This window comes from Spermophilus citellus, assembly GCF_964194105.1.
Source record: "Spermophilus citellus genome assembly, chromosome: 18".
Classification (NCBI taxonomy): domain Eukaryota; kingdom Metazoa; phylum Chordata; class Mammalia; order Rodentia; family Sciuridae; genus Spermophilus; species Spermophilus citellus.
In genome coordinates, this window is record NC_138200.1 from 35,236,590 (window position 1) to 35,264,553 (window position 27,964).

The following is a 27,964-nucleotide window of genomic DNA, read 5'->3' on the forward strand; positions in this document are numbered from 1 at the left end:
GAAAGCTGGGAATGGAATCACCATTTGATCCAGCTATTCCCCTTCTGGGTCTATTCCCTAAAGACCTAAAAACAGCATGCTACAGGGACACTGCTACATCGATGTTCATAGCAGTACAATTCACAATAGCAAGACTGTGGAAGCAACCTAGATGCCCTTCAATAGACGAATGGATAAAAAAAATGTGGCATCTATACACAATGGAGTATTACTCTGCATTAAGAAATGACAAAATTATAGAATTTGGAGGGAAATGGATGGCATTAGAGCAGATTATGCTAAGTGAAGCTAGCCAATCCCTAAAAAACAAATGCCAAATGTCTTCTTTGATATAAGGAGAGTAACTAAGAACAGAGTAGGGAAGAAGAGCATGAGAAGATGAACAACATTAAACAGGGATGAGAGGTGGGAGGGGCAGGGAGAGAGAAGGGAAATTGCTTGGAAATGGAAGGAGACCCTTAGGGTTATACAAAATTACATACAAGAGGAAGTGAGGGGAAAGGGAAAAATAATACAAGGGGGAGAAATGAATTACAGTAGAGGGGGTAGAGAGAGAAGAGGGGAGGGGAGGGGAGGGGGGATAGTAGAGGATAGGAAAGGCAGCTGAATACAACAGACATGAGTATGTCAACATGTAAATCAATGTAAGTGTAACTGATGTGACTCTGCAATCTGTATACGGGGTAAAAATGGGAGTTCATAACCCACTTGAATCAAAGTGTGAAATATGATATATCAAGAACTATGTAATGTTTTGAACAACCAATAAAAATAAATAAATAAATAAATAAATAAAATTAAAATTTTGTACATCAAAGGACACTATTGAGAAAGTGAAAAAACAACCTATCCAATGGGATAAAATATTTGCAATCATATATATATGATTAAAGATTGATATACAGAATGTATATAAAGAACTCCTACAGTTTAATTACACAAAAAGAACCCAATTTAAAAATGGGCAAAATATTTGAATAGATATTTCTCTAAAGAATATATTAGGGCTGGGGATGTGGCTCAAGCGGTAGCACGCTCGCCTGGCATGTGTGCGGCCCAGGTTCGATCCTCAGCACCACATACAAACAAAGATGTTATGTCCACCAAAAACTAAAAAATAAAAAAAAAAAATTTAAAAGAATATATTAGAATGGCTAGTAAGCATGAAAGGATGCTTACTATCATTAGTAATTAGGGAAATACATATCAAAACCATAAGGAGATATTACTTCATGCCTAGTAGGATGGCTATAATACTAATTTAACTTTTAATTATTTTTGGTACTGGGGATTGAACCCAGGGGCACTTAACTACTGAGCCACACCACAGTCCTTTTTTATATTTTATTTGAAGACAGGGTCTCACTAAGTTGTTGAAGCTGGCTTTGAACTTGCAATCTTCCTGCCTCAGCCCCCAGAGCTGCTAGGATTATAGGTTTGCGCCACTGCCCCCAGCTACATTAGTTATTTTTAATAGGATGATAATAAGTATTGGCAAGCATGTGGAAGCATTGGAACTCTCCTGCATTGCTGATGGCAATGTCAAATGGTGCATGCACCATGAAGAACACTTTGGTAGGTCCTCAATATTTGAACATAGAAGCATAATAACCCAGCAGTTCCATTCCTAGTCACTGTATATATTCAAAATAATTGAAAGTGAGGACTCTGATATTTGCATACTTATGTTCATAGCATCATTATTCACAGAAGCCAAAGGCATGAACATCCCAAGTGTTCATGATCAGATGAATGGAGAAACAAAATATTATATATAAATACAATGGAATATTATTCAAAAATAGTTTTTTTTTTCCTTTTGGAGTGTGGATTGAACTCAGAGGCACTCTACCACTGAGCTACATCTCCAGCCCTTTTTTTGTTTATTTGAGATGGGGTCTTACTCAGTTGCCCAGGTCAGCCTTGAACTTGTGATCCTTCTGTCTCAAGACTCCTGAGTATCTGGGATTACAGGTGTGCATCACCACATAGCATAGGCATGTAATTTTCATGCCACAACATTGATGGACCTAGAAAACGTGCTACATAAAATAAACCAGACACAGGACAAAATATTGTATGATTCCACTTAATATGAGGTATCCAAAGTAGTCAGGTTCACAGAAACAGAGTATAATGGTGGATTACCAGGGTTGTGGGGATGGGAATGTGAACAGTTATTCAGTAGGTACAGAGCTTATGCTAGAGATGATGAAAAAGTTTGGGTATAGATAGTGGTGATGGACATAACACTATTATGATTATGTTTAATGCTCCTGAATTGTACATTTGCAAATGGATTTTAACCAGAGTATCATTTTAAGATATTTTGCTATATAATTATACCATAATGGGCTGGGGTTGTGGCTCAGCGGTGGAGTGCTTACCTAGCACATGTAAGGCGCTGGGTTTGAGCCTTAGCACCACATAAAAATAAATAAATAAAGTAAAGGTATTGTGTCCAACTACAAGTAAAAAAAAAATTTAAAAATAATTATACCATAATAAAGTTGTCTTAGCTGGGCATGGTGGCACACATCTGTAATCCCAGTAGCTCAGGAGGCATATGCAGGAGGTTTTAAACCAGCCTCAGTGACTTATTGAGGCTCTAAGCAACTTTGTGAGACCCTGTCTCAAAATAAAAATAAAAAAAGATCTGGGGATGTGGCACAGTGGCTAAGTACCTCTGGGTTCAATCCTGATAAATAAATAAAATAAAGGTATATGGTACCAAAAAAAAAAAAAAAAAAGGCAGGGGGAAGGTTAAGGAACTTTCCCAAAGTTACTGTTTGTAACTGAGAGAAGCTAAGCTTCAAACTCAGGCTGGCTGATGCCTCTTGGAGGTAGAGTGGAGAACCAATTCTACCTCTGCTGGGCATTTTGGAGGATCTTCCCCAAAGCAGGAATACTAAAAATGGGAAATTTTGTTTTTTATTTAAAGCAGCTTGGTATATCTGTCAGTGGCCCTAAAGTTTTTTAAATCTAAATGTATTAACTGTTCTTAGTGGTTCAGAGTTGGCAACTCCTAAACTCTGCCACTCTTTAAAAACAAGTGTTTTTTCTTTTTCTTTTTTTTTTTTTTGTACAGTATGAAAGGACAAATTTTTAAATGATAAAATCATTGCTAGCATACAAATAAAAACACATGTCAAAGATTTTAATAATTCATTAGTTAGTAAAAGAACCAATAAGATGTTACATCCACTTCAGTGGAGAATCCAAAAACACCAGACACATTTGTAGGCAATCAGGAATGCTGAGATTAATTTAAGAGATGCAAAACCTGCTTATTGAGAAGGGAGGAATCAGTTGCACCTCTAGTAGACAAAATTCATTTCATGTCTATGAGCAAGAAACATTTGCATTGCTAAACAGTTTTATACAACTTACAGACAACAGACACAGACAACCCAGAAGGGTACACTAGACTCAACACCCAGTAGTCTATTTTTGTTCACTTTGAAAGTCTTTTATAGTTTTCCCTGACAACAGTCCTAGAAGGGAGTCTGTCTGTTCATACCAGTTCATACTAGTTATGTTATTTGTATGAATTATTTAGAGTAAGGAAAAAAATACCTAACCTACCTCTCTCTTTCTCTTTTGTTCTCCCTCCCTCCTTCCCTTCCTCCCTCTTTCTCTCTCAACAGAGTTTCTATGTTGCCCAGATGACTTGAACTCAGTGGGCTCAAATAACGCTCCGCCCTTGGCCTCCCAAGTAGCTGGGACTATGGAAATGCCCCACTGAACCTGGTTCAAATAATCTAATCTCCAAATTTACCACCAGTTTCCTTTGTCTTGTCAAGGAACTCCTGAGCCATAGGTGGCTTTTCTGGACTGGACTATAGGGATAAAAAGTGTCTTTAGCTGAGAGTCAGGAGTCTCAATAACATCTGTGATTGCTGTCCACTACAGGCAATTTATTTAATCTCCCTGGGTCTTTTTCCTTTGTTATAAAATAGAGGATTGGACCAGATCTTTGAGTTTCTTCCCATCTTTTAAATTTTTATGTCTCATGGTTCTATCCTGTGCTTCCTGAATTTCCTAAGCTCCAAAATATAACCTAGGCATTCTCAAGGAACTGTCTTCCTAGGGACATTATATTAGTATGACAGAAACAGTAATAGTCATTTCTGTGGAGGAGTCCCCTGTGGACGTTGTTTTATTGCTGACTTAACAATGCTCTGTACACCCCTTCCTTCTATCCTCCACCCCTAATTCACAAACATTAAAATCCTGCTTTTTTGTAAAAGTGAACACCCAAATGTGGAAGAAAGAATTCCTGTTATACTTCTGTACCACAGAATTTATCTTTTGAACTCATGGAACTGGGCTTGAAAGGGTAAGCAGAATAGAAGAAATAAGAAGTGATAACTAAGATTTCCTGTCTTGAATAAAGATTATTGATATCCCAGGGATATCTGTAGTTAAATTGAGTTTCCTTCGCATTCTGGGGAATTGTTGGTATTAGGCCTTCCTGTTACTTTCCACTGGTTGGATCATCTGCAAGAGACACCATTTTGCTGCAGGATTTATTTAAAAAGACAAGGAGTTAAAAAAAAAAAAAAAAAAAGCTACTGGAGTTTCCTGAGGTTTTACATCCCAATATTCTTTCTCTTTACTCCTCTTGGAGTATCTCCCTTTTTCCCTCCTTCCCACAGTGGTTCTGAAGGGTCTCGCTAAGTTGCTTAGAGCCTTGCTAAAGTGTAAAAAGGGGCTGGGAATGTTAAGTGCCCCTGGGTTTAATCCTGCTTTCATAGAAAACATGTTCTTGTGGCAAAGGAAAAAACCTGGGTGGAGAAGAACATTTGAGTTTCCCCAGTGACAGCAGCTTAGGAAAAACCTAATCCTTCCTTCTGAAGAGTTTGTAGCTATAGAATTTCCCTTCACAATAGCTGTGGTGACATCAGCTACAGAGTATGGCTCAGCGGGACTGGGAACACACCCATGGGTCTCTGTCACTCCCCCTCACTGCCCCAACAGACATCACCGCAGTCCAAGCTCCTGGTTTGCCCCAGCTACCATTTGCTTCTCTGCTGCCTCAAGTGGTCAGACTCCTCTGTTTTGCTCTGACCATCTTGGCTGTGTGCTGAATTAGATTCAAAAAGACTGATAATATCTATGAAAGAAGAGCATGGAGATATCCTTGAGGAGAGTAAATTAGCTAAAAATACTTTAGCTCCTTCACACTTTCTCACCAATTTTATTTAAAATAAAAGTAGTTGAGGGCTGGGGATATAGCTCAGTTGGTAGAGTGCTTGCCTCCAATGCACAAAACCCTGGGTTCGATCCCCAGCACCACAAAAAAAGTAGTTTAAGTAGGGTGAGGTTGAGCTAGCTTGTTGTACTTATTTTACTCTTCCATGACCTTTCTTTTCAACCTCTATTTAATAGCCTTTTATTAAAGAGCACTTTATTATTTTTAAGAATATGCTTCTAAGTTATTTATAAAGTGAATTTTAATGGGTAGCATTTACAGTAAATATAATAGTAATACATAGGATAGCATAGGGCTGAGTCTTGAGTTTTTTTAAAAGCATATTTTGAATTTATATATTCCCAATAGTTGTTTGATTGTGGTCAGAACCCTATCTATTCCTGTGTTGAAACTGGTTGTGGAGAGCACTTTGTTTTCTTGAAATGAAAGATTTATAGAGTAAAAATATGTGGGTCTTGCCAGGTGAGGTGGTGCACACCTGTAATCCCAGAAGCTCAGGAAGTTGAAGCAGTAGGATTGTGAGTTCAAAGCCAGCCTCAGCAAATTAGCAAGGGCCTAAGCAACTCAGTGAGACCCTGCCTCTATTAAATAAAATGTAAAAAAGGGCTGGGAATGTTAAGTGCCCCTGGGTTTAATCCAAGGAAGAAAGGAAGGAGTCTTAGAAATCTATAATAATTATTATTCTAAAAGGGAGCTAATAGTGTAACTCAGTACCTCTCATTATTATCTTCTCCCCAAAACTCTCTGAGGATACTGTAATTATTCTGATTTTGCCAATTAGAAAACAGATGCAAAGAGGTAAAGTGACTTTGTGCAAGGCCAATTAGGAAGCCAGAGCCAGGTTTGAAAACTACTGTTTCATGTATTGTTAACCTCATAACACATGGAGTAACTTTTGTTAACATTTTGGACCATATCACTTGGTATATTGTATAAAAATCAGGCTGTGTGAAATTGTATGCCATCTCCTTTCTCTAGGTTAATGTTTCAAAAAAAATTTTTTACATTACTTAAAAACACTTGGGAACCAGTGTTAGTGGCTGTGTAGTATTTTATCAGATGGATGTGCATGTTCCACGGTCACCTAACCATGTTTCCAACATTTATTATTTATAGTGAGTCTGATTCTTGCTACTATGAAGAATGCTACTGTAACTTTATATATAAACTGTTATCTGTACTTTTTTGTATGTTCTTAAGACTAGATTGCTACAAAAAAAAACAGACGCTGAGATTTTGAACATTTGAAATGTTCAATATATTGCCAAATTACTTTTCTGAGAAATTAAATCATAAGCAACACTGAAAATATTTCTTCTCTTTCTTTAATGTTGACCTTTGTTATTTCTTAAACTTCTTTACTAGATGTTTTATTTTAATAACCAGAAAAATGACATCTGGCTTTTATAACTTCTTTGCTTCTTAGAGAAACAATCATTTTAATATGCATATTGACCATTTTTTAAACCACTATTTAGTCCAACAGAAGGGTACATAAAGAAGAAACTACATAATTCTAGTAGGAAGGATTTGGGGGTGGGGGCTTCCATATTATGCCAGCACGTTGAAATTTTTGTTGCTGTTGTTTTTACCTTCCCTGAAAAAGTTTATCCTGCTTGAGTGTAGCAGTCTTGGATAAGGCCTGTCTCGTCTTGGTGCTGATATCTTCTGACAGGGAGAACATGGATCTAGAACGGAGTTCTTGAAAACCTGTGCATGAGACTGGGAAGGTTTAATTGTAACTGGGCCTCATTCCCCAAATGGCATATATAGGATGGTATTTTATTTGTTCTTTACTTTTATGAGGAATCAAGCATGTATTCTATGAAAATTCAGCATTTCCTTGCTCTCTTGTTGTATTACACAAGGTACAGTGGATTTTTAAATATTTATTTATTTATTTGATATTGAGAATTGAAGCCGGGGGCACTTTATCACTAAGCCACCTCCCCAGCCCTTTTTATTTATTTTGAGACAGGGTCTTACTTAGTTGGTTAAGGGCCTCACTAAGTTGCTAAGGCTAGTCTTGAACGTGGGATCCCCCTGCCTCAGCCTCCTGAGTCACTGGGATCCCAGGTGTGTACCATTGCACCTGGCAGTGCGATCCTGTCACCCAGTTAGCTGGCACCATCTTCTTGACTGGCGCTTTAGTTCTCTAGGCTTATGTTCTAATATGGAAAATGTCAATTTAAAGTGCAGATTAGTTCTGAGTTTGTTGAATATTTTACAGTACAGCTGCTGTGCCTGAATTATAATCCTTTATATTATAAGGTCTAGTCTAGTTTTATTAGAAATAGCTATCCCCACCCCCACCTGCTCAGTACTCAAAGCACTGAATTCAGTACCACACTTTGAAAAGAATTGGATGTCCTGAAGCATTGGTTACATAATTGTGGATAGGCTTTTACCCATCCAGCCTTACTTCCTCCTGTGATAGTGAAATACAGGCTGGCAACAGTAATTTGATCTCAGAAAAGCTCACAAAGCGCTGCACACTGGAGAAACTTGCAGCCTCCCTGTACTGGCTGAAATTTCAAAGTACCACTTCCTTGTGTCTTTGGAATATAGTAACCTGAGACAGGTAGTGCTTTTCTTTCTGTGCATTGATTTTAATTAAGCAAAGACACCTGCTTTCTCTTCAGCTTTAAAATCTACATGTAGTTAAACTGATCACTGGAGGTTTTTTCCTAACCTGGGTCATTGGAATTGCTCGGAATAAATGTGTTGCAAGCAGAACAACAGGCAGAAAATCTATCATTTCACAAGCTACTAAGAAATCCAATAATTACTAGATTTTGTGAAATAAATGAGTGACATAAAAGAAGTTAGAAAGATCAGGAAGATTTCCTAGAATATGATTGGGCCAAACCTTGCAGGTGTGATTCTGAGAGTACATGTAATTCAAGACTCAGCACCTCTGATACAACAGGTGTATTGCACTTTACAGTCCACAAAGGATTTTCTTAACTTTCAGAACAGTCCCACCGAGACAGGTAGTGAGAGGTTTGACACTTTGCATAGCATCATTTGTTCTGTCAGATAGCCATAAAGTAGTGAGAATATGAATTGTTGTTTTTTTTTCTGTATCACTTCTGATTCCATCTTAAAGAAGAGCCCAGCAAAGCCCAGGAGAATAGTCAGTAAATCAGCAGATGTCACCTCAAGGTATTTATGATTACTCCAGGATGTCTGCAGTTAGCATTAGAGTCTAAAATTAGGGCTTGCTGCAGTTAACTATATTCAGTAATCACTTTGGAAAGAAAGAAATTAGTGGGAAAAAATTTATTATAACTTCATGAGATATCAGAAAGGAGAAGAAAAAAGGAATGAAGGAATCATAGCAGAACTAAAACAGACATATAATGTCAGGTAACAATGTAATTATTATATATTGCTTGTTAATACATAATAGTTATCACTTTCAGAAGAGAGTATATGTAAAGAGATAACAAAAGTGGTAGAGTGCTTGCCTAGCAAGGGTGAGGCACTGGGTTCAATTCTCAGCACCACATAATGAAGGTCCATTGACAACTAAAAATATATATTTTTTTTAAAAAAAGAATTTTATACAAAGTATTTTATAAGGTATTATAAGAATAATTATGGCAAATCTAAAAGAAAGAGAAACACAAGATTAGCGGTGAGCTACAATAGTGCCCAACATTTTGTACATATTTTGAACCTTTATTCCTCTTTTTAGGTTTTTGACCACAGGTTTATAATATTCTTTTTTCTCAAACTGGAATTACAAAGACTGATAGAGAAGGCCTGTTAAATCCATTGTGAAGTGTGACTATTAAATGTATCTAGTCCCAAACCAAGTCAATACTTTAATAAGTTATCAGCCACAAAGGTGGCACAAAAGAAGTAGCCCATTATTACAGGGATTTCAAACCAGGCTTCATATTCTCTCACCATTATATTTATTTATTGGCAAATGATAACCTTATTAGAGTTGAGCTATTTGTTTACAAAAGGTTCATTACTTAGATGAGTTCTATCATTTCCAAGTTCATGTTGCCCATTAGAAAATGGGACACCTGATCAAACTCCTCTGGAGAGCGAATTGAAAGTTGGTCATAAAGTTGAGTTGTGTTGATCTAACAGAGAATTGTACAAAGTAATCTATTGCATTTGACTCTTCAGTATCAGGTCTGTAAAGGCCATTAGTTGAACATTGCCAGACATTGTTCTTGATGTAAGAATGGAATGGTTAAGAAGACAAAAGAGGTTGCTGCCCTCCTCAACCTTACACTGTCATAACCGAGACAGACAATAAACAAGCCAAAATAAACAAAGAAGGCAATTGCCTATACCAGGGGGTCTTGAAGGACTAATTCTTCCACCTGCTTTATACAAAGTGAATTTTTATACTTTAATAAATGCATAAAAAGGACTGAACTGTTGAAATCCACTGTGCTTCTGTTAGATATTTACTAATAAATTTTGAAACCAGCAAATCTCTTAGAACTTATAAATAAAAATTTCTCTTTTAGGTTGCAGAGAACACATCTTAGAAGATACAAAACCAGAATCTATAAGTGACACTACTGACTTGGCTCTACCACCTGAAATGCCAATTTTGATTGATTTCCATGCTCTGAAAGACATCCTTGGGCCCCCGATGTATGAAATGGAGGTGACCATTTTCATTTCTTAGTTGGTACTCACCAATTTACTGTGGTTGTTGTTAATAGGTCAAGGAGAAAATAAATTGGGTGTTTCCAGAGGCAGAGTTTTGTCTTAGAATCATAACATGTTTTCTGTTTGGTATCAGGTTTCAATACTTGATGTGAATATGTGACCCTGGCCAGATTTTAGAAACCCACCTTCATATTTCTGTTATCCAGCTCCATTATATGAATAGTGTCCTAAATTTCTTTGACTTTCCTCCCTACAAGAATTATATTCCCAGTATATGCACTTTACATAAGGATTTCTTGTGCTATGAAGGGATTGGGAGAGGAGATAGGAAATCAATCTCATGCAAAATATCTGAAAACATAAGCACAGCTTTAGCTTCAAGCTGCTGCCTGTGCAAACCAGATGGAACCAATTGTTTCATTGTTAATAATCTCGTAGGTTAGGCTCACCTGCAGCCCCAGCAACTCAGGAGACTGTGGAAGGAAGATCATAAGTTTGAGGCCATCCTTAGGTTAAACCTGAGCACAGGTGTGACACTATTTCCATCTTTCTCTCCTAACTTTACCTGATGGAAGAAGGCCTGATCTTCAGAACTTAATTGAAGCAGTTGATGAAAAGAGGTTTTAGAAAATGACCATTGATAAGTTTGATCATGGAATATTTTTGGAAAACAAGTTGAATAGTACTGCCATCGGGCTCAGAAGATTGTTGGAATGTTTTTGTTGCAATTGTTCATTCTCTCATTTATCATATAGGACACAGTAACAGATTTATTTTATTGTTTGTTAACACTTTTTATTTTGCAAATAAAAATTCTGTCATCAGTAAAAAATAAAGTATACATTTTTAAAAAGAGAGAAAATGACCATTGAGGGCATTATTAAGTACTTTATAGGGCACTTAGATGAGCTTTTGTAAGTCAATAACTAGAAAAAGTTTGTATTATACTATTGAATTCAGCTTTATTATTCCTTCTTTTGTCAGTTTAAGAGGAAGATTTACGGAAAATGAATCTTATATATGCATAAGAAAAATCTCTTTATCTAATGTTTGAAATCATTCCAGTGGCTCTAGTTTTCCCTAAGTTCTTAAAACTAAGGAGAGGAGAAATTGTCTCAAACCCATCTTGTTTAGCTATTTAAACACTGAACTGGTCATTAGAGCTAATGAGCCTTTCTACAAAACTTTGTTACAAAAATAGAACTCCTTTACTCTTGACAGTAAATCCAGACTTGAACTATAGAATCAGAGGAATTATTTGGGTGCTTTGAATCCTTAAGATGTCATGGATTTGAATTTTGAAAGAAAAAAAAACCTTCCTTCTTGGCCTGAGAGAATCAGTGATTTTGAGTGATGACCAAATGGGTTCTGATTCCTACAGGTCTGGTTGACTTTTTTCCTCTAGGCTTTCCAGAAAAAGTATATCCCAGCAGTTCTTTAAGAATTTAGAGCTATAAATAAAAACAAAAAAAATGATACATGTTTGTGTTGCATAAACCCTTTTCTCCCAGCCATTTCTGCTGATGTTAGTTTTGGAAGCATTGCTGACATTCCCAGAGTTTTGGCAAAGAAAGAGCCAAGAGAACAGAAATGAGATATTTTATAAATATTGCTTAGTAACTGTCTTTGATGTCATTGGAAAAAAACGACTTTATTTTCCTTGTAGCATCTGAGCTATTACACATGAATTCTTCTAACCAATGTGAATCAAAAGGAAGACTCTTAATAGTCATTTTGCCTTTTATAAATTCAAACATCTGGTGACTGAGAGTTTGGAACATTTTGTTCATTTTTTTCGCCCTGTAATCTGGGGTTTCTGTCTCTACCTACAGTTATCTGATGACAGTTAGCCCCAAGTTATTTAACCATACTCTGCCTCGGCTTTTGTTTGTTTGCACTACTGGGAATTGAACCCAGGGCCTTGTGCATGCCAGGCAAGCACTCTACCACTGAGCTATACCCCCAGGCCCTGCTTCAGTTTTTAAATCTGTAAAATTAAGATTTATGGAACATTTCTTTATTATTCATGAGGGCCACCACTAAGACTAGAAATCTTCCCTTTTATACACAGAAAAATAATCTCAAAGACATTAAGTGAATTACGTAAGTTTACAGAAGGCATGATCAGTAGAATCAGCATTCAAAATCAGATGTGGTGACTCCAAGTTCAATATTTTTCCTACTCTTCTTTGATACCCTGTCAGACAAAGGTAACTCCTGCCCTTGCCTGCTAAAAGACAGTGGCAATGATGTATGGTAGTTTAAAAAAAAAAAAAGGCATCTGCTCTACATCAGTTTTTTATTTGCAATATATTCGTAGCACACAGTTTTGGAAGGGGAGAGGCTGGGCTCCACCTCTTGGCCATTCCTATTGGTGTATCTGTTGTGTATCAGTCCTGGTGAAAGGCCCTCTACAAAGGATCTTCATTTATGGTGTCTTTCCAATAATAAATAAAGCAACAAGGCTTAGAGCATTTAAATAACTCGCCAGAAAACACAATTTAAACCAGAATTGAGAGGCTTCCAGGCCTGCCTAGCTCCAAAATTTGGCTGTTGGTTATATTAGAGAAACAGCACAGACACACAGAACAGGTCCTCTGCTCTTTGCAAAGAATTCCCAATGGCCAGGCTTGTCTCTCTTCTTCGTGCTTTTCTAGATAAAAAATCTGAAGAGAGAGATTATACTGGAATACTGGAATACATGTTAAAATATTTCTAAGATATTGTAAGGTATCTTTCTAGTTTGAATGCCTGTGTTCTCCATGAAAGGCAAAAGTTTAAGGTCTGTTGTTTCTTCTAGAAAGAGTTTCATTCATTCTTTAAATACATATTAAGAACCTAATTTGTACGGTGGTGAATAGGCAGGATATGTTCTCTACTTTTCTATAAGTTTAGGAGGAAAATAAATAAATAATTACAAATTGAGATTGATGCTATAAAGAAAACAAACAGGATATACTGAGATAGGGAGTAACTGCACTGGACATCTCCAAGATACATCGTTAGAGGTAGACTTGACAATGGTAAAGGTAGACTTGCTGAAGGAATATATGAGGAATGAAGGAAAATTTTCAAAAAGAACTTACATGGGTCTGGCTAGAAGGATGGGGTATTTGTGATAGTGCCATTTTCCTGGATGGGGAAGATGGGGGCAAGTGGTGTGTGTTGCAAAGCAAACAGCTCTGTTGAACATGTTAAATCTGAAATATCCATGAAGTATCTGTGTGCATTTAAACATGCAGATCTACTATTTGGAGGAAGATATAAATTATAGAGTTGTCCAAAAAATTGAGGATATTTAAAGCCCCAGAAATATTGAGATTACCTAAGGAAAAAGTGTACATAGAATACAGCAGGTAGCCTAGGAACATGCCCTGCTGAACACCATTATTTAGGAATTATTTAGAAGAGCCATCACAAAAGACATAAAAAGAGAGGACAGAACATGCAATCACAAAAGAGGACAATAGGATGTTGTGCTGCCATGAAAACAAAAGAGAATATTTCAGGAAGGGAAGTCAAGTGATGTTTACTTGTTTTTTGAGAGATAAAAGAAGCCGGATGGTGCATGCCTGTAATCCCAGCAGCTCTGGAGGCTGAGGCAGGAGGATTGCAAGTTCAAAGCCAGCCTCAGCAACTTAGTGAGGCCCCAAGCAACTCAGTGAGACTCTTGTTTCTAAAATATAAAAAAGGGCTGGGGATGTTGCTCAGTGGTTAAGCACCCTGGGTTTAATCCCTGGTTCCAAAACAAACCCAGAAAAGGTGATCAGAAAAAATGTATGTTGAAGTTGACAGTATGGAGGTTGGAGGTTTTTTGAAAGAGTGATTTCACAATGAATGATGGGGTTGATAGATTTTTAGAGTGTGCTGTAGAAAGAATGGGAGGGAAGGAAATAGAATTAGAACGTAGGCAGATTTTGAGAAATTCAGCTGTGAATGATTACAGTGAAATTAGGTGGCTAAAAGGGAATTGGGAGCTCAAAGGGGGGACGTTTAGCATATTTGCTGATAAGAATAATCCAACAGACAGACAGGACTGATGCTTTGATGATATGAGACGATGGGACCCAAAGCATAAGTGGAAGATGTGACTTGCCATAGGAGAAGGGATACCCTTTGCAGGGTATTATAAAGAAAGTGGCAAGTTATATACAAGGAAAAAAAAGACTGTAGTGATAGAGGGGGAAAGTCTGCTGGCTGCACAAGGACAGCAGTGAAGCTTGGAGAGCTGGTGTGCAGGCAGAAAGTGGCCAAGGCCATGGCGAGAGTATAGGCCAGCCAGAAGGATGAGAGTGTGATGGGCAGGCAGGAGGGGGACTTAAAATGCAGGTGCAGAGGTAGTATGTTTTCTGTTAGTGACAGGGACCTAGAAAAGAACTGATGGGTTCAGGTGATGTTAAAAAAGAACTGAGAAAGGCTGGGGATGTGGCTCAAGTGGTAGCGCGCTCGCCTGGCATGCGTGCGACCCGGGTTCGATCCTCAGCACCACATACAAACAAAGATGTTGTGTCCGCCGAAAACTAAAAAATAAATATTAAAAAAAAAAAGAACTGAGAAGCCAGATATTGTGTGTGTACCAAAATACCAGGATGACAGCAGGAGTTAGGATGGTAAGGAAAGGAAGAGTGTCTTTGAGTGTAGAAGGTAGTGGGGAGAGAATGCAGAGGGAAAGCCAGCTGATGTAAACAGGTTTTAATAGGAAGGAGGAAGAATATGGTCTGAAAGAGGTAAGGGGGCTGCTTACTTAATGATAAACCCAACCGCCTTAAATCTGATGTCTCTGATTCGTGGGGTCATTATACATGTATTATTAGAGAGCTAGTAGGATTTGGTGAGTTAAGGGCTATAAAACACCCACTATAGTACCAAGTAAAAAAAATGAACCAACTAGTTCCTACAACTATCATGCTCCCTAAAAAAATAAATAAATAAAAGATAAAACAACTTTTTATACTCCTAATTTTGTGTCCACATTTAATAACCTTTAATAATCCATTATTGTTTTTACTTTCATTGAAGATGTGACTATAAAAATATATTAGTACCAAAAATATTACTGACCTAGCAAATTGGCAGTGAAGAAAGGTGAGAAGGCACACTTTATTAATGAGTTATATCCCTTTAGAATTCTCTAAATGAGTTGAAAAATAGGTTCTAGGAACTTAGTCTAGATTTCAAATTTAGGAACTATATCATAGGTCACCTTTTCAAATACCATAACATTTCCTATAGAAAGAAGATCAGTTAAACCCACTTTTAAAAATAACCATAAAGTAAGTCTCCCTGTGCTGCAGCAGAAAAAACAGGGAAGAGAAGGCATGAGCACAAGTGTTCTGAAGCAGCCTAGACTAGGTCCACGCCACCCCAGCTCTCCCAGTGCAGACCTAGCTCAAAGCACACCCCAGATCCTAGGAGGGGCCTTCTGGTTTCGGGACATGTGCCTATTCCCTCACTGTGCCCTTGCACTTTCTCAAGTGGGAGACAAGAGCCTGTGTTTCTGCCTCTGGAGATTACATGAAAAGAGTAGATCACCAAAGAAAATCAGGCTGCTTTTAGGAGGGGGCACCCCCAAAGTGATGAAGGACCGTGAGTACAACTGGTTAGGGACAGGATTCATGTCATTTGATTGTCCCTGTCTCCTTTTATGTTTTTAGATAGTCCCCCCACCTTGTATGAAGTATCTTCATATAAGGTGGTGTATGAAGTATCTGCTGCTGACCATAGTGTATGAAAACCCTTATCTAAAGGTTATTACCCTTAACAGGCAATACAAAGAAGAGGATAGACATGCAGATTTTAAAACCATCCTGAATAGGGTGCATCCAAAGGTGAGTTCCAGGAACTCCATCATCATGCTCATCTTTTAAGCAAACAAAATCAGCTGCTAGAAATGGTCAAAGAAATAAATGGGCACTAACTAAATGCCCCCAAAGAATCATGAGAGTAAATGACTTCTCCATCCTACTCCAGCTAAACATGCTGTAGTTGCCTTGTTAAAGACTGCACTGTGGGGCTGGGGTTGTGGCTCAGTGGCAGAGCACCTGCCTCGCACATTCGTGAGGCACTGGGTTCGATCCTCAACACCTCATAAAAATAAAAAAAATAAAAAGACTGCACTGATGCTACAGACCCAGTCTGGCCCAGCACCCCATAAAGCAGCAGCTGTGCCAAGAAAAGGCCCTAAAGTATCTTTTGGGGGGATGGGGTTCTAGGGACTGAACCCAGGTGTAATCTACACTGAGGTACATCCTCAGCCCCTTTTATTTTTATTTTTTTTTTATTTTGAGATGGGGTCTTGCTAAGTCTTCCATGCTGGCTTTGCATTTGCAGTCCTCCTGACCCAGCCTCCTAAGATTACAGGCACATGCAACTGGACTAGTGAAAGGATCTTAAAGCAGCTGTTAGCAGTGTTAAGAGTCAGGGCAGACTGGGGCTATACAATTCAGCTTTAAGAAATGACTGTGGCAGGGCTAGGGTGTAGCTCAGTGGTAGAGTGCTTGCCTAGCATACATGAGACCCTGGGTTCAGTTCCTTGCACTGGAAAAATAAAATAAAATCCTTAATGCTACGAAAACAAATCCACAACTGGAAAAATCAATATTCATAAATCCAAGGCTTGTGGTCTCAATACGAAGACTCCAAAAAGATTATCAGGTAGGTAGCTACTATTGCTACAGCCCTGGAAGGAACATAAAAAAATGTTGTTTCAATCAAATATCACTATTTTTAGACAAAAAGGAAAGGGAAGTATAAAATTGATTCACAAATTCTCCTTAAACACTGATGTCATACTAAGAATGCAACTTATAAGACCCATCCTATTATTAATTAGGTTTTCTTTAAATATTTTAAATGCCTCCCTGGTCTTCATATTTACTTATTGCTAGTAGTGGTAGAATATTGAGAAACAGAAATACTGAGATACTAAGGTTCCATGGTATCTACGGAAAAAGCATCCTAAACTTCAAGCCCCAGTCTGCCTTGGTTAATATAACTGATGACTCCACAAACCAGTAATGGGAATACAAGCTGATAGGAAAGGACTGGTACATGAACACTGTTTTATAATGACTGTGTTGAGCCCCCTTGTAGGGAATGCTAGAGAGCACAACTCGTTTCCTGTAGAGGGGTAAAATGGCCTGCACTCACAAGAATATGTGTCTGTATGCCATCATTTCTGAGGGAGAAACATGTGGAACCTGGCACTGGTTTCATTGTGAGAGCACCTGCCCTCAAAAATATGACTTCAAGTCTAAGAATTAAATGTTCTTTCCTCTTTAAGTAACTCCTGTTGGCCTTGATCACAGAGTTTCCAGGTTTGGTAGAACCCGTTGATATTAAGTTCCACAGATTTGTCATTAGTCTCATCTATCAGAACACTCACTACCAAGTCACAATAGTGATAGTGAGCCTGCATGCTTTTGGTTTAGCCATAGGCACTTATCTACACCACCCTCTTCCAGTTAAAAGCCTCTCAATCACTTCTGCCCAAAGAAACCAAGACGCTCCAGCAGATGATGAGTGTGGGAAAACGGGCTTGGTTTCTTTTTTTTTTCAAGCTTAAAACTACTTTTTTGGGGGGAGGGGGGTGCCAGTGTTATAAAATGTAGCTTTTAATAAAAACCTTGACCCAAATGCCATTAACTTCAGAAAAAATTTGGTGGAGAGAAAAAGTTATTTCATTAAGGAAAAATAACCATTATCTTTTTTCCTAATCTTCAGCACACACAATTTAAACATATACAGTTGCTTTAACACTCTACACAATTCCTATGTACTGGAGCAATAACAAGATCTAAATACAATTATATTCTTAAACACTGGGTCAAGGCTTTACATAAAAATACCATCCTACCCCCCCCCACCCCGATTGGTTTCTTGAATCAACATTATGATCAAGGAGAATCACACCACTGCTTCTTTGGGGATCCTTTCAGTATTGTTTGACAAATAAGTTGAGGATTCAGCTCTAAGAAAATGATTTTTCTTGTTCATGAAATGACTTTTTGTGATATATTAAACATGATTTAGTATATTGAGAATTTTTCTTCAGGACTGTTTAACCCCACCCTAGAAAGGAGCCAAATTAGATGTCATTCAGGTGTAGAAATTTTATTTTATATTAAGGGGGATAAAAAAAAAACTTAGTGACCACTTTAAATAGTACTGATTTTTTGCATAAAAAATCAGTTGCACATGCCTTTTCTCTCTCCTCTCTCCTCTCCCCCCCCCACATAAATCTAGAACATTGCAAGTGCCAAAGTCAGAGGGAACTGAGATCTGTAGTCTAGCACCAGTTCAACTGATGCTCTAACCTATCCTGTGAAGTTAATGCAAATTAATTTTTTTTAAAACCAGGAACTGAACCCAGGGGGTGCCTACCCACTGAGCCACATCCCCAGTCCTTCACCCTTTTTGTTTTTAAATTTTGAAACAGGTTCTTGATCAGTTGCTCAGGCTAGCCTTGAACTTGAATTCTCTGCCTCAGCCTCCCAGCCACTGAGATTATAGGCATGCACCACTGTATCCAGCTAAAGTAAACTTTAAAAAGAAGACTTTCACTGTCCAAGCCCATTGGAAAAGGAATAAGCAGCAGCAATCCATCCTTCTAACTAGAAACCCACACTACAGACATTACTGTTCCTTGGTGAGAAAGTTACTTGTCAGTAGAAAAATCTCCTATTGAATAGTGCTTGGTGGACATACTGTGCTCGGTTCCTCTCCCATGAATTACTTCCGTAGGATAAGAAATTCACAGGTTCAAGAGATACGGTATAAGTTAATATTGCTGTCTTTTAGCTGTTGCTTTGTGTTTCCTTAACTTCAGTGTGTTAACCTATATTACATAGCCTATCACGTGGGTGAGCAGCACGTTCATTTTAAAATGGCAGCCAGGCAGCACAGTGAACTCCAGTCAGTAAGAACGAACTCAAGATATCACTAATGAGTATTTTACAGTATCTCTGCAGCAATAAGAGAGAAAGTAAAGGTAACTGTTAGAGAAATAAAATGTAGGGGTAATATAGACCTTCACATTTGACCCCTGTAGCAAATACTTCCTAAGTATGTGTTAATAAGAGGGTTTCTATTTCCTCAGATTCATCATTACCTACAGTGAAGTTAGGTTCTGGAGTGTGTGTGTGTGTGTGTGTGCGCGCGCGCGCGCGCGCGTGCGTGCATGTGTGTACAGCCTAATAAAGAAACTTCAATAGAGAAGACTGCTGGGCTTCTTGAAAATTAGAATACATATAACTAGATCTGATTCTTAAAAAGCAAAGTTATTCACACATATTTTAAGGTCAAATTACTTCTGATAAATGCCAAAGAGGAAGTTTAGGTATTTCTTCTGGCAGAAAGCCAGAAAGTAAGTGGTAAGTATGACTCAGAATCATGCTGGGTAATAAGTATATTGAGATATATAACTTAAGTCTTCTATGGTAAAAGAAGACCCCTGCAGGATAGCACGATTTTGTTAGTCTGAAAATAACTTGGCACTTCTTGGCATAACTGATTGTTTTCTTCTTTCTTTCAAGGTATCTGAGCGTTTGAATCAACCAGGAGTGGCAATAGGTTTGGCTTGGACTCCCTTAGGTGGGAAAATCATGTTTGTGGAGGCAAGTCGAATGGATGGTGAAGGTCAGTTAACACTGACTGGCCAACTAGGGGATGTCATGAAGGAGTCTGCCCATCTTGCTATTAGCTGGCTCCGCAGCAATGCAAAGAAATACCATCTGACTAATGGTACGTGGCTTGCAATACTTGAGATACAGCTGTGAAGGAAGAACCACCTTCAAATCATGATCCAGGAGGCATCTCACAATTCTATGACAAAGATTAAGATGAGCTTTAAATTATCACTTCCACCGTTCAGTGAAGTACAGAACTATGTTTTTGAACCCCTATAGGGATCCTAGTATCTATTTTTAGGACTGAACTAGAAACTAATTCAAAAGGTCTGTTTTATTTTGCTTTGTTTTGAATCTTACTTAGAATAGAATAAATCTATTCTTCCAGACCTTCACTCTAATTGTACTATTCATTAATATTTTGAAGGATTCATTTACCCAAAACATTCATTTTTGTCTGATTTTCTTTTTTAGGAGAAAAAGAAAACAGGTTCAATGTTTCTACATTAAAATGGTTTTTTCCTTTTTAAAGCTTTTGGAAGTTTTGATCTTCTTGACAACACAGACATCCATCTGCACTTCCCAGCTGGAGCTGTCACAAAAGATGGACCATCTGCTGGTGTTACCATAGTAACCTGTCTCGCCTCACTTTTTAGTGGGCGGTTGGTACGTTCAGATGTAGCCATGACTGGAGAAATTACACTAAGAGGTCTTGTTCTTCCAGTAAGTATGGAAAAACTACTTATATGGCTTGAAATTCATTTAAAATTTAAATTAATAGTGGTTTGTCTTCTTTTTGTAAACACTTTGGTTTAAGCATACATTAAATTTTTATACCTATAATTAATCATTTTAAACTTTTGATTAAGAAAACATCTTATAATTTTCCTCATGTTCTCCCATCTAAAAGACTTGTTAAATGTGGTCATCAGAAATATCACCAGTTCACATGAAGATTTACTCTCTTAGTTAACTGTTGTTAAATCTGTTGTGCATGTATGATATAGGATAGTTGTTTTTAAGCTTTAAACCCAGTTCTTACCTTTTGAAGTTCCTTTAAGATTGCCCATCCACTTATAGAAATCTTAGATTTAATTAAAGAAAAACAACAACTATAAAATTGAAACTGACTTAAGAATTAACCATATCTAATTGTTAAATTTTGAAAAAGTTCTATACTTGTTGGGTCTTGGAACTTCCATCCCTATTTTAAACTACTTTAAAAACACTAGTTAAATGAATAGAATTTGAGGAAGTATTTAGGGTTTTAAGTGATTAGTTATCACTATCAGTCTATAACAAACTTTTGACAGGTTCATATAGCAAATTGAGAAGAGAAAGAAATGTTCTTTACTCTGAGAAAACTCCTTCTTTTATGAAGTAATGGTGAAAATAGATCATAGAATTGCCAGGTGTGTTGGCGCCTGCCTGTAATCCCAGTAATTATGGAAGCTGAGACAGAAGGGCTGCAAGTTCAAGGCCAGCCATGGCAATTTAGAAGGCCCAAAGCAACTTACTCATACCCTGTCTCAAAATAAAAAGTACTGAGTTTGTAGCTCAGTGGTAGAGGGCCTCTGGATTCATTCCCCAACAACAAAACAACCAATTAGAAATGCTCTCTGTTGCTCAATTTTTAAAAGTTCAATTAAGTAATATTCTAAACTGTTATGATGGTGTATTTGTATATCTATATTCAATTAAAAAGAATCATTCATCTCTTTTCTTTTCCTTAACCAAGAACTATTATAGTTCATACTATAAAGTGGTAGTTCATATTAGCTGAGCTACTAAAGGAAATGAGAGGGGCTTTATTGACCACAAACTCTTACTTTGGTCTCCTGGTCCATGATGGTAGACTACTAAGCAAGGAATAAAGGAGAATAAATTATAATACTCAAAAACCAGTGGTGTGATAAACTGACAATTCACGCAACTTCTGGGGAGATAGATGTGTCCTGGCTTATGAATCAGAATTGGAAGTAGAGACACCTCCCAGCAGAAATCCAGATAAAGCCTCATTCAGAGCCAAAAGATGTAGATCAAGAGAACAAGAAAGTCACTGAAATCTCTATAGAATAGGCCTCCTACATGGATGGTTCCCTCCCCTCAAGAGCAAATAACAATGCATGTATGTAAAGGCTTCCCCATGTCTAGCTGAGGAGCCACAGCTTTGAGTAAGCCTTCAGTTTTAAACTATTACAAAGAGACATAAGGAAAGCAGTGACATTTAAAAGACCTGCTAAGACTGAAGAAAACAATTTAAGAACAGAAGACAAAGCTGTCAGATTTAAAAGTCCAGACTTAGAACTGGCTGAAGAACTACTCTGAAAAAAAATTAGACTGGGCATGGTGGCACACACCTGTAATCCTAGCTACTCAGGTGGCTGAGGTAGGAGGATCTCAAGTTCCAGGTCAGCCTGGACAATTTATTGAAACCCTGTCTCAAAATACAAAAAAGAGCTGGGAATGTAGCTCAGTGTCCCTACATTTAATCCCCAGTCTCCTCCTGAACCCCCTCCCCATCCCACCCCCACACACACAGTGAAAATTATAGTTAAAAACAGATTCTGAGAGATCCAGCATCTAATAGAAATATTATGGCAAAGAGGAAAGTGGAATTAAATTGTCAAAGAAGGGCTGGGGATGTGGCTCAAGCGGTAGCTCGCTCGCCTGGCATGCGTGCGGCCCGGGTTCGATCCTCAGCACCACATACCAACAAAGATGTTGTGTCCGCCGAGAACTAAAAAATAAATATTAAAAATTCTCTCTCTCTCTCTCTCTCTCTCTCTCTCTCCTCTCTCTCTCTCTCTTTAAAAAAATAAATAAATAAATAAATTGTCAAAGAAAAAATGAAACATTCCCCCAATTGAAGGTATCTTCAGATTGAAGGACCTGTACCAACCAGGAAGATGTCATCCTCTTGACTCTGCAGATACACTAAGGATAAAGGTGTCATAAGTGACAGTGGATGTGCAGTACCTTTAAAACTGAGTGAAAATTATTTTAAATTTAGTCTTGTGTCCATGGCCTTACTCTGAAGTATGAAAGCAAAATAGACTTTTTCCTTTGTGCAAATGGAATCTGTTTATCTTACATACTTTTTGAAGAAGGTACTTTAGAGTGTACTTCTGGTGGCATGAAAGAAACTTCAGAGGACGGCAGCAGGGTAGAATCATGAGGGGAAGGTGACAGTGGTGCAGGAAGGCCTGATAGAGCAAATGGCTGGAGAGCTCCCAGTGCAGTCTCTAGGGATTACCTGTTGTAGGTGGTGTGACCGAGAGCTCTGTTATCTTTTGCTGTATAATACATCACCCCCAAACAATAATATTTTTTATTCTAAAATTCCCATGGCTCAGGAATTCAGGAGAGGCTTGGTCACTTTTTTCTGGCTCAAGGTTTCTCATCTTACCGTCAATAAGGCTGTATCTGTTTCTAAGGTAGCTCATGCACATGTCTAGCAAATTAGGTCTGGTGTTGGCAGAAGACCCCAGATCCCCACCTTACAGACTTTTGTATAAGCTGTGTGGGTGACCTCAAACATGGTGACTTGCTGCCTAGCTCTGGGGGATGTGATCAGAGATCTATCCAAGTGCTTTTTTTTTTAAATGACTTAACATTGAAAGTTATATAGCATCACTCCCACCACACTCTATTCTTGTAAAGGAGTCATAAAACCTGGCCTACATTCAAAGGGAGTGGAATTAAGACTCCATCTTTTATGAAGGGACCATTGATTGTGGATCTATTTTAAAACTGCCTAAATAGCTTAGAGGTATATTTTTTTCATGAAGTGTGACACAGAGGTCCTGGTTTACTAAGCTCTGTAGCAACATTTCTAAATTATTTTTTCTCCTTTGGCAATCACATCTTTTTTTTTTTTTTTTTTTTTTTTGTGGTGCTGAGGATTGAACCCAGGGCCTTGTGCATTCGAGGCAAGCACTCTACCAACTAAGTTATATCCCCAGCCCCTTAATTTCACTTTTAACATAGAGATATGAAAATTATACATATTAATGGAATACCACATAATGTTTGACATGTTACATTGTGTGATATTTAAATCAAGTTAAGTATATTTATGTCTTCAAACATTTATCCATTTACTAAGAACAGTATTTATGGTCAAAATAATGCTAAATATAGTTTTTCAGAATAAACCTGAAGATTGGTGTTATTACAAAATGGAGTATGTTAACCTTGGCCATAAAAAAGGAATTGTTGATAAATGAGGTACCCACCCACCCCTATCAAAAATTTAGATTTTCTCTCATTTAAAACAATTCAATGTAATGGTAACAGAAAGAAAAAGGTCACTTTTTTAAAACCTTCTTAATTATACTCAGTGAAAGAAGGTTGGATCAGTTCCTTTCACAGCTTGAGGGTGATCACAAACCTTAAAAAGTGTTTTCTCTCCTTACAGGTGGGTGGAATTAAAGACAAAGTTCTGGCAGCACACAGAGCAGGATTAAAGCAAATCATTATTCCTCAGAGGAATGAGAAGGACCTTGAAGAAATCCCAAGCAATGTACGACAGGACTTAAGTTTTGTCACAGCAAGCTGCCTGGATGAAGTTCTTAATGCAGCTTTTGATGGTGGCTTTACTGTCAAGACCAGACCTGGTCTTGTAAACAGCAAGTTATAGGCCCAAAACTTAACTTGTTAGAATTTAATGTTTGAAGTACTGAAAGAGACTGACAAGTTCGATTTTATTCACATCCGTAAGAGTAATCACAGGAGTAATGAACCTCATTCAACTAGCGGCTAATGTTTATTATGAAAACATGATCTGTTAATAAACTGATAAAAAATCCTTGTCTTCAATGGAATCCCTAGTCCTCAGTGTAGTCCACAGAACCCCAGCATCTGTATTACCTGAGAACTTATTAGAAATAAAAATTGGGGCAGGGGATGTGGCTCAAGCAGTAGTGCGCTCGTCTGGCGTGCGTGCGGCCCGGGTACCACAAACAACGATGTTGTGTCCGCCAATAACTAAAAAATAAATATTAAAAAAAAATTATTTAAAAAATAAAAATTGTCAGAGCCAGTTCAGACCTGACTCAAACTCTGGGGACATGGGGCCCTCCAGGTAATTCTGACAGTCAACTTCAGGAACCATTGGTGTAAACCATTACCTCAGCAGACTCACCTGTAGGCTTTATTGGATCCTGGAACCAATCACTTAGAAGGGGAACTTGCAAAGATGAAAAATATAGCCAACTACTATTTGTCCTTGTGGAAAACAAACATCCTGGCCCTGGGTGCCTATAGTCTCAGGAAAGTTCAGTCCTCAGAGAGAGGCAGAGCTATCCCTCTTGAGGAATAGTTTTTTAGAATAAAGACTTCAAATTCTGTCTTCTGCAATTCACTTCTGTTAGTTTGCTTGTGCCAATTCCAAAGTCTGTCTACTTCCCATCCCTATCTTCTGTGTTCAGTCCAAGGTAGTGGGTAACTATGAAGGCAGGCTCTAGCTGTGTAAACTTTCTGTTATCTTCCTTTTCCAATCTGTGAAATGTAAGTAGTGGTACCTACTACACTATTACTGTGAAGATTAAATGTAAAATAACATTAAGCAATTTTAACTATTATTCCAACCAGTATTGGACTTAAGAATCAAAATATTATATTACAAGAGAGCTGGGAGCAGTGGTGCATGCCTGTAATCCCAGTGGCTCAGAAGGCTGAGGCAGGAGGATGGAGAGTTCAAAGCCAGCCTGAGCAACTTGGCAAGAACCTGTCTCAAAATAAAATGTAAAAAGGGCTGAGGATACGGCTTAGTGGTTGGTTAAGCTCCCCTGGGTTCAATCCCCAGTATAAAATTATATATATATATATATATATATATATATATATATATATATATATATGAACTTCTGGATCAGAATGAGGTCTGAAAGTTTCCCAATACTTAGTTAAGGCCTGCTATGACACATTGGGAAACAAAGATCATCAGGATATTAAAAAACACTTCATTGACTATCTTATCAACTACTGTAATTTTATTTCTATGCAGTCATCTCACACAGGGGGATAAAAGAAACATGCCAGGACTGTTAATTTGCCTTCAGCAACCAGAGGGAGCTAATCCACACCCAAATTGCTCTGCCTCACTCCACCCAGGATGGAGTTTTACAACATGTAGTAAAACTCAGGTTCTCTGTATTCTTCCTTAGTCTTGAATATGCAGTTTGAACTAGTGTACAACATCCTGACTCCTCTGTGCCCTCTTTAAACATGTCTTCCCTTTTGAAAAAAGTCTCTGACAAAATCGACAGTCTTCCCCTTGTGAGACTTTTCTCTAGCAATGTTGGTTAGTTGGGAAGAAGGCAATGTTTGTTTGAAATTTGAGTTATTGTTTCTTTGCCTCTTTAATTGGGCAAAATATAAAGTTTGCCATTTCTAAATGTCTAAATACACAATTCAGGCACATCAATGACATTCACAGTATAACTGCTGTCCACGCTATTTTTTTTTTTTTTTAATCACAAACTGTACCCATGGAAAACCCTGCTATGCGCTTCTTTTCAGGTGTCTACCCAAAGTGGAATTGCTGGCTCCTATGTGCTGTGACCTGAACGTCCCCCAAAACTTAAGTGCCGAATTTGGTCACGATACTATTAATAAGAGGCATAAACCCATATGCCTTGGTTAAATACAACTTAACCAAGTATTGGTGATTGATGACGTCACAGGGGCTGTCTCATGAATGGAGTTAGTAGAATTTAAAAAAGGCTCAAGGGAACCAGCTAGACGCTTTTTGCCCTTCGGTTCCTTCCCCCATGTGCAGAAGCAGCAACAAGACTCCCTCTCGGCAGCAGAGACCAGACCCTCAGACGCTGATCCTATTGGAGCCTTAATCTTGGACTTGCCCAGTCCCCAGATCTGAGAGAAATAAATTTGTCTTTTATAAATTACCTAGTCTTCAGTATTTTATTACAGCACCACAAACTAAACATATAATCTGAACTTTTTAACCAAATTTCTTTTCCATCTTGGCTGCTCCATTTGACATGCCCACCAGCAATGCACATAAGTTCCAGTTTTTCTACATCGCTGCCAACACTTTGATAATAGCCTTCCTAATGAGTGTAACAATAGTATTTTGATTCAAATTTCCCTAACAACTTGTGAGCTGAGTGTCTTTTTCTAGCACTTATTTAGAAGACACTCAGAGCTTACTAGTTGTTACTCTAAGACCTCCTTGTATCACAATAACCTAGACTTCATATTGAAAACGTTAACCTTGGGATCTATGTATTTAACCACCGTACTCCCAGTGTTTTTTAATGCATGGGCTTTTAAAATTCTTAAGGTATTAAAACTAAATAAAGGTTTAAGGCCTTGGTTATCAATTTTATATTTCTAATAGAAATGTATGTTTTTACTACCCATTTTTTGGTCCCTGTTTAAACCTTACCATGAATAACCATGCATCAGAGGCTGAGATTCTTAAGCACTTGATTACCTGTAAATTCAGTGAAAAAGACTGCATATTTATCATCTGGAAAATATGTGACCATAGGTAAGATTCCATGATTATGAATATTAAACACCTGAAATTTTAAATGAGTAGTGGGCATACAGTGTTATGTTCTAGAACATGTAACGATTCCCTTTTCTTCTGATAGCAATCAAGACTTGCATTCTGGGATGGGGGTGTAGCTCAATGGTAGAGCACATGCTTATTAAGCATTTGAGAGGCCCTGGATTCACCCCCAACACAAAAATAAAATTTAAAAATTGTATTCTGGCCATACCACAGATTCTCTTCAGAAACAAAGGAGTTTCGGATTTTGATTCCCATCTGGACACAGTCATTAGTAGTGGTATCTACCACAAGCTTCCAGTACTAGGTAACACATGCCCCTACTCAAGTCACCCTGTCAGGTAATCAACTTGCCCAGTTAAAAGGACTTATTACTTTCCTTTATTACTGAAATGAGGTAAACCTTACTATTAAGAGTCTTTGATATTAAGTCACAAAAGTTAATTTTCTCAATTTCCTTCTAAAACCCAAAATTTAAGTGGGATTATTAAATGTAAACATCATGTAGTCTTGTTTTGCTTTAATGAAAAAAACATGTTCAAGCTCACATTACTTTGGCCAAAATGAAAAGCTGTATTTGAGCCTTGCCCTGTGAAAACTTTAGTATTAAAGAAAAAAAAAGAAATCAGACTACAGTCACCAATTTGATTCATGATCCAATATTAACACACTCATTATTTTGTTTTGTTTTACTAACATGTAGTGAATCCTACACAAAGAATATATTCTTTATTTTTAAAAAAGCACCAAAATAGGAAGGAAATATTGGAAATATCTGAATAAACAAACAACAGGCAATTGACTGGTCATTGAGAGGTTTTAAAACAGTTGTATCAAAGTAATTTTAATTCTAAGAAAAGCTTTATTCGCAATAAAAATTCACTTATTTGAAACATACTATAGTCTGTACTTAACGAACTAAAGAATAGTTATTCA

At 37.7% G+C, this 27,964-nt stretch overlaps 1 protein-coding gene across 1 annotated transcript in view; it reads left to right on the forward strand.

The window, feature by feature from the left end:
- The window catches only part of LONP2 (lon peptidase 2, peroxisomal), a 120,205-nt gene extending 95,845 nt beyond the window's left edge, over nt 1–24,360 (forward strand). The window contains exons 12-15 of the mRNA XM_081273096.1: nt 9,712–9,854; nt 19,393–19,600; nt 20,018–20,208; nt 23,906–24,360. Of these exons, the coding sequence (XP_081129222.1) occupies nt 9,712–9,854; nt 19,393–19,600; nt 20,018–20,208; nt 23,906–24,127 (764 nt within the window). The 3' untranslated portion in view covers nt 24,128–24,360. The remainder of the gene's footprint in view (nt 1–9,711; nt 9,855–19,392; nt 19,601–20,017; nt 20,209–23,905) is intronic.
- The last annotated feature ends 3,604 nt before the right edge of the window (nt 24,361–27,964 follow it).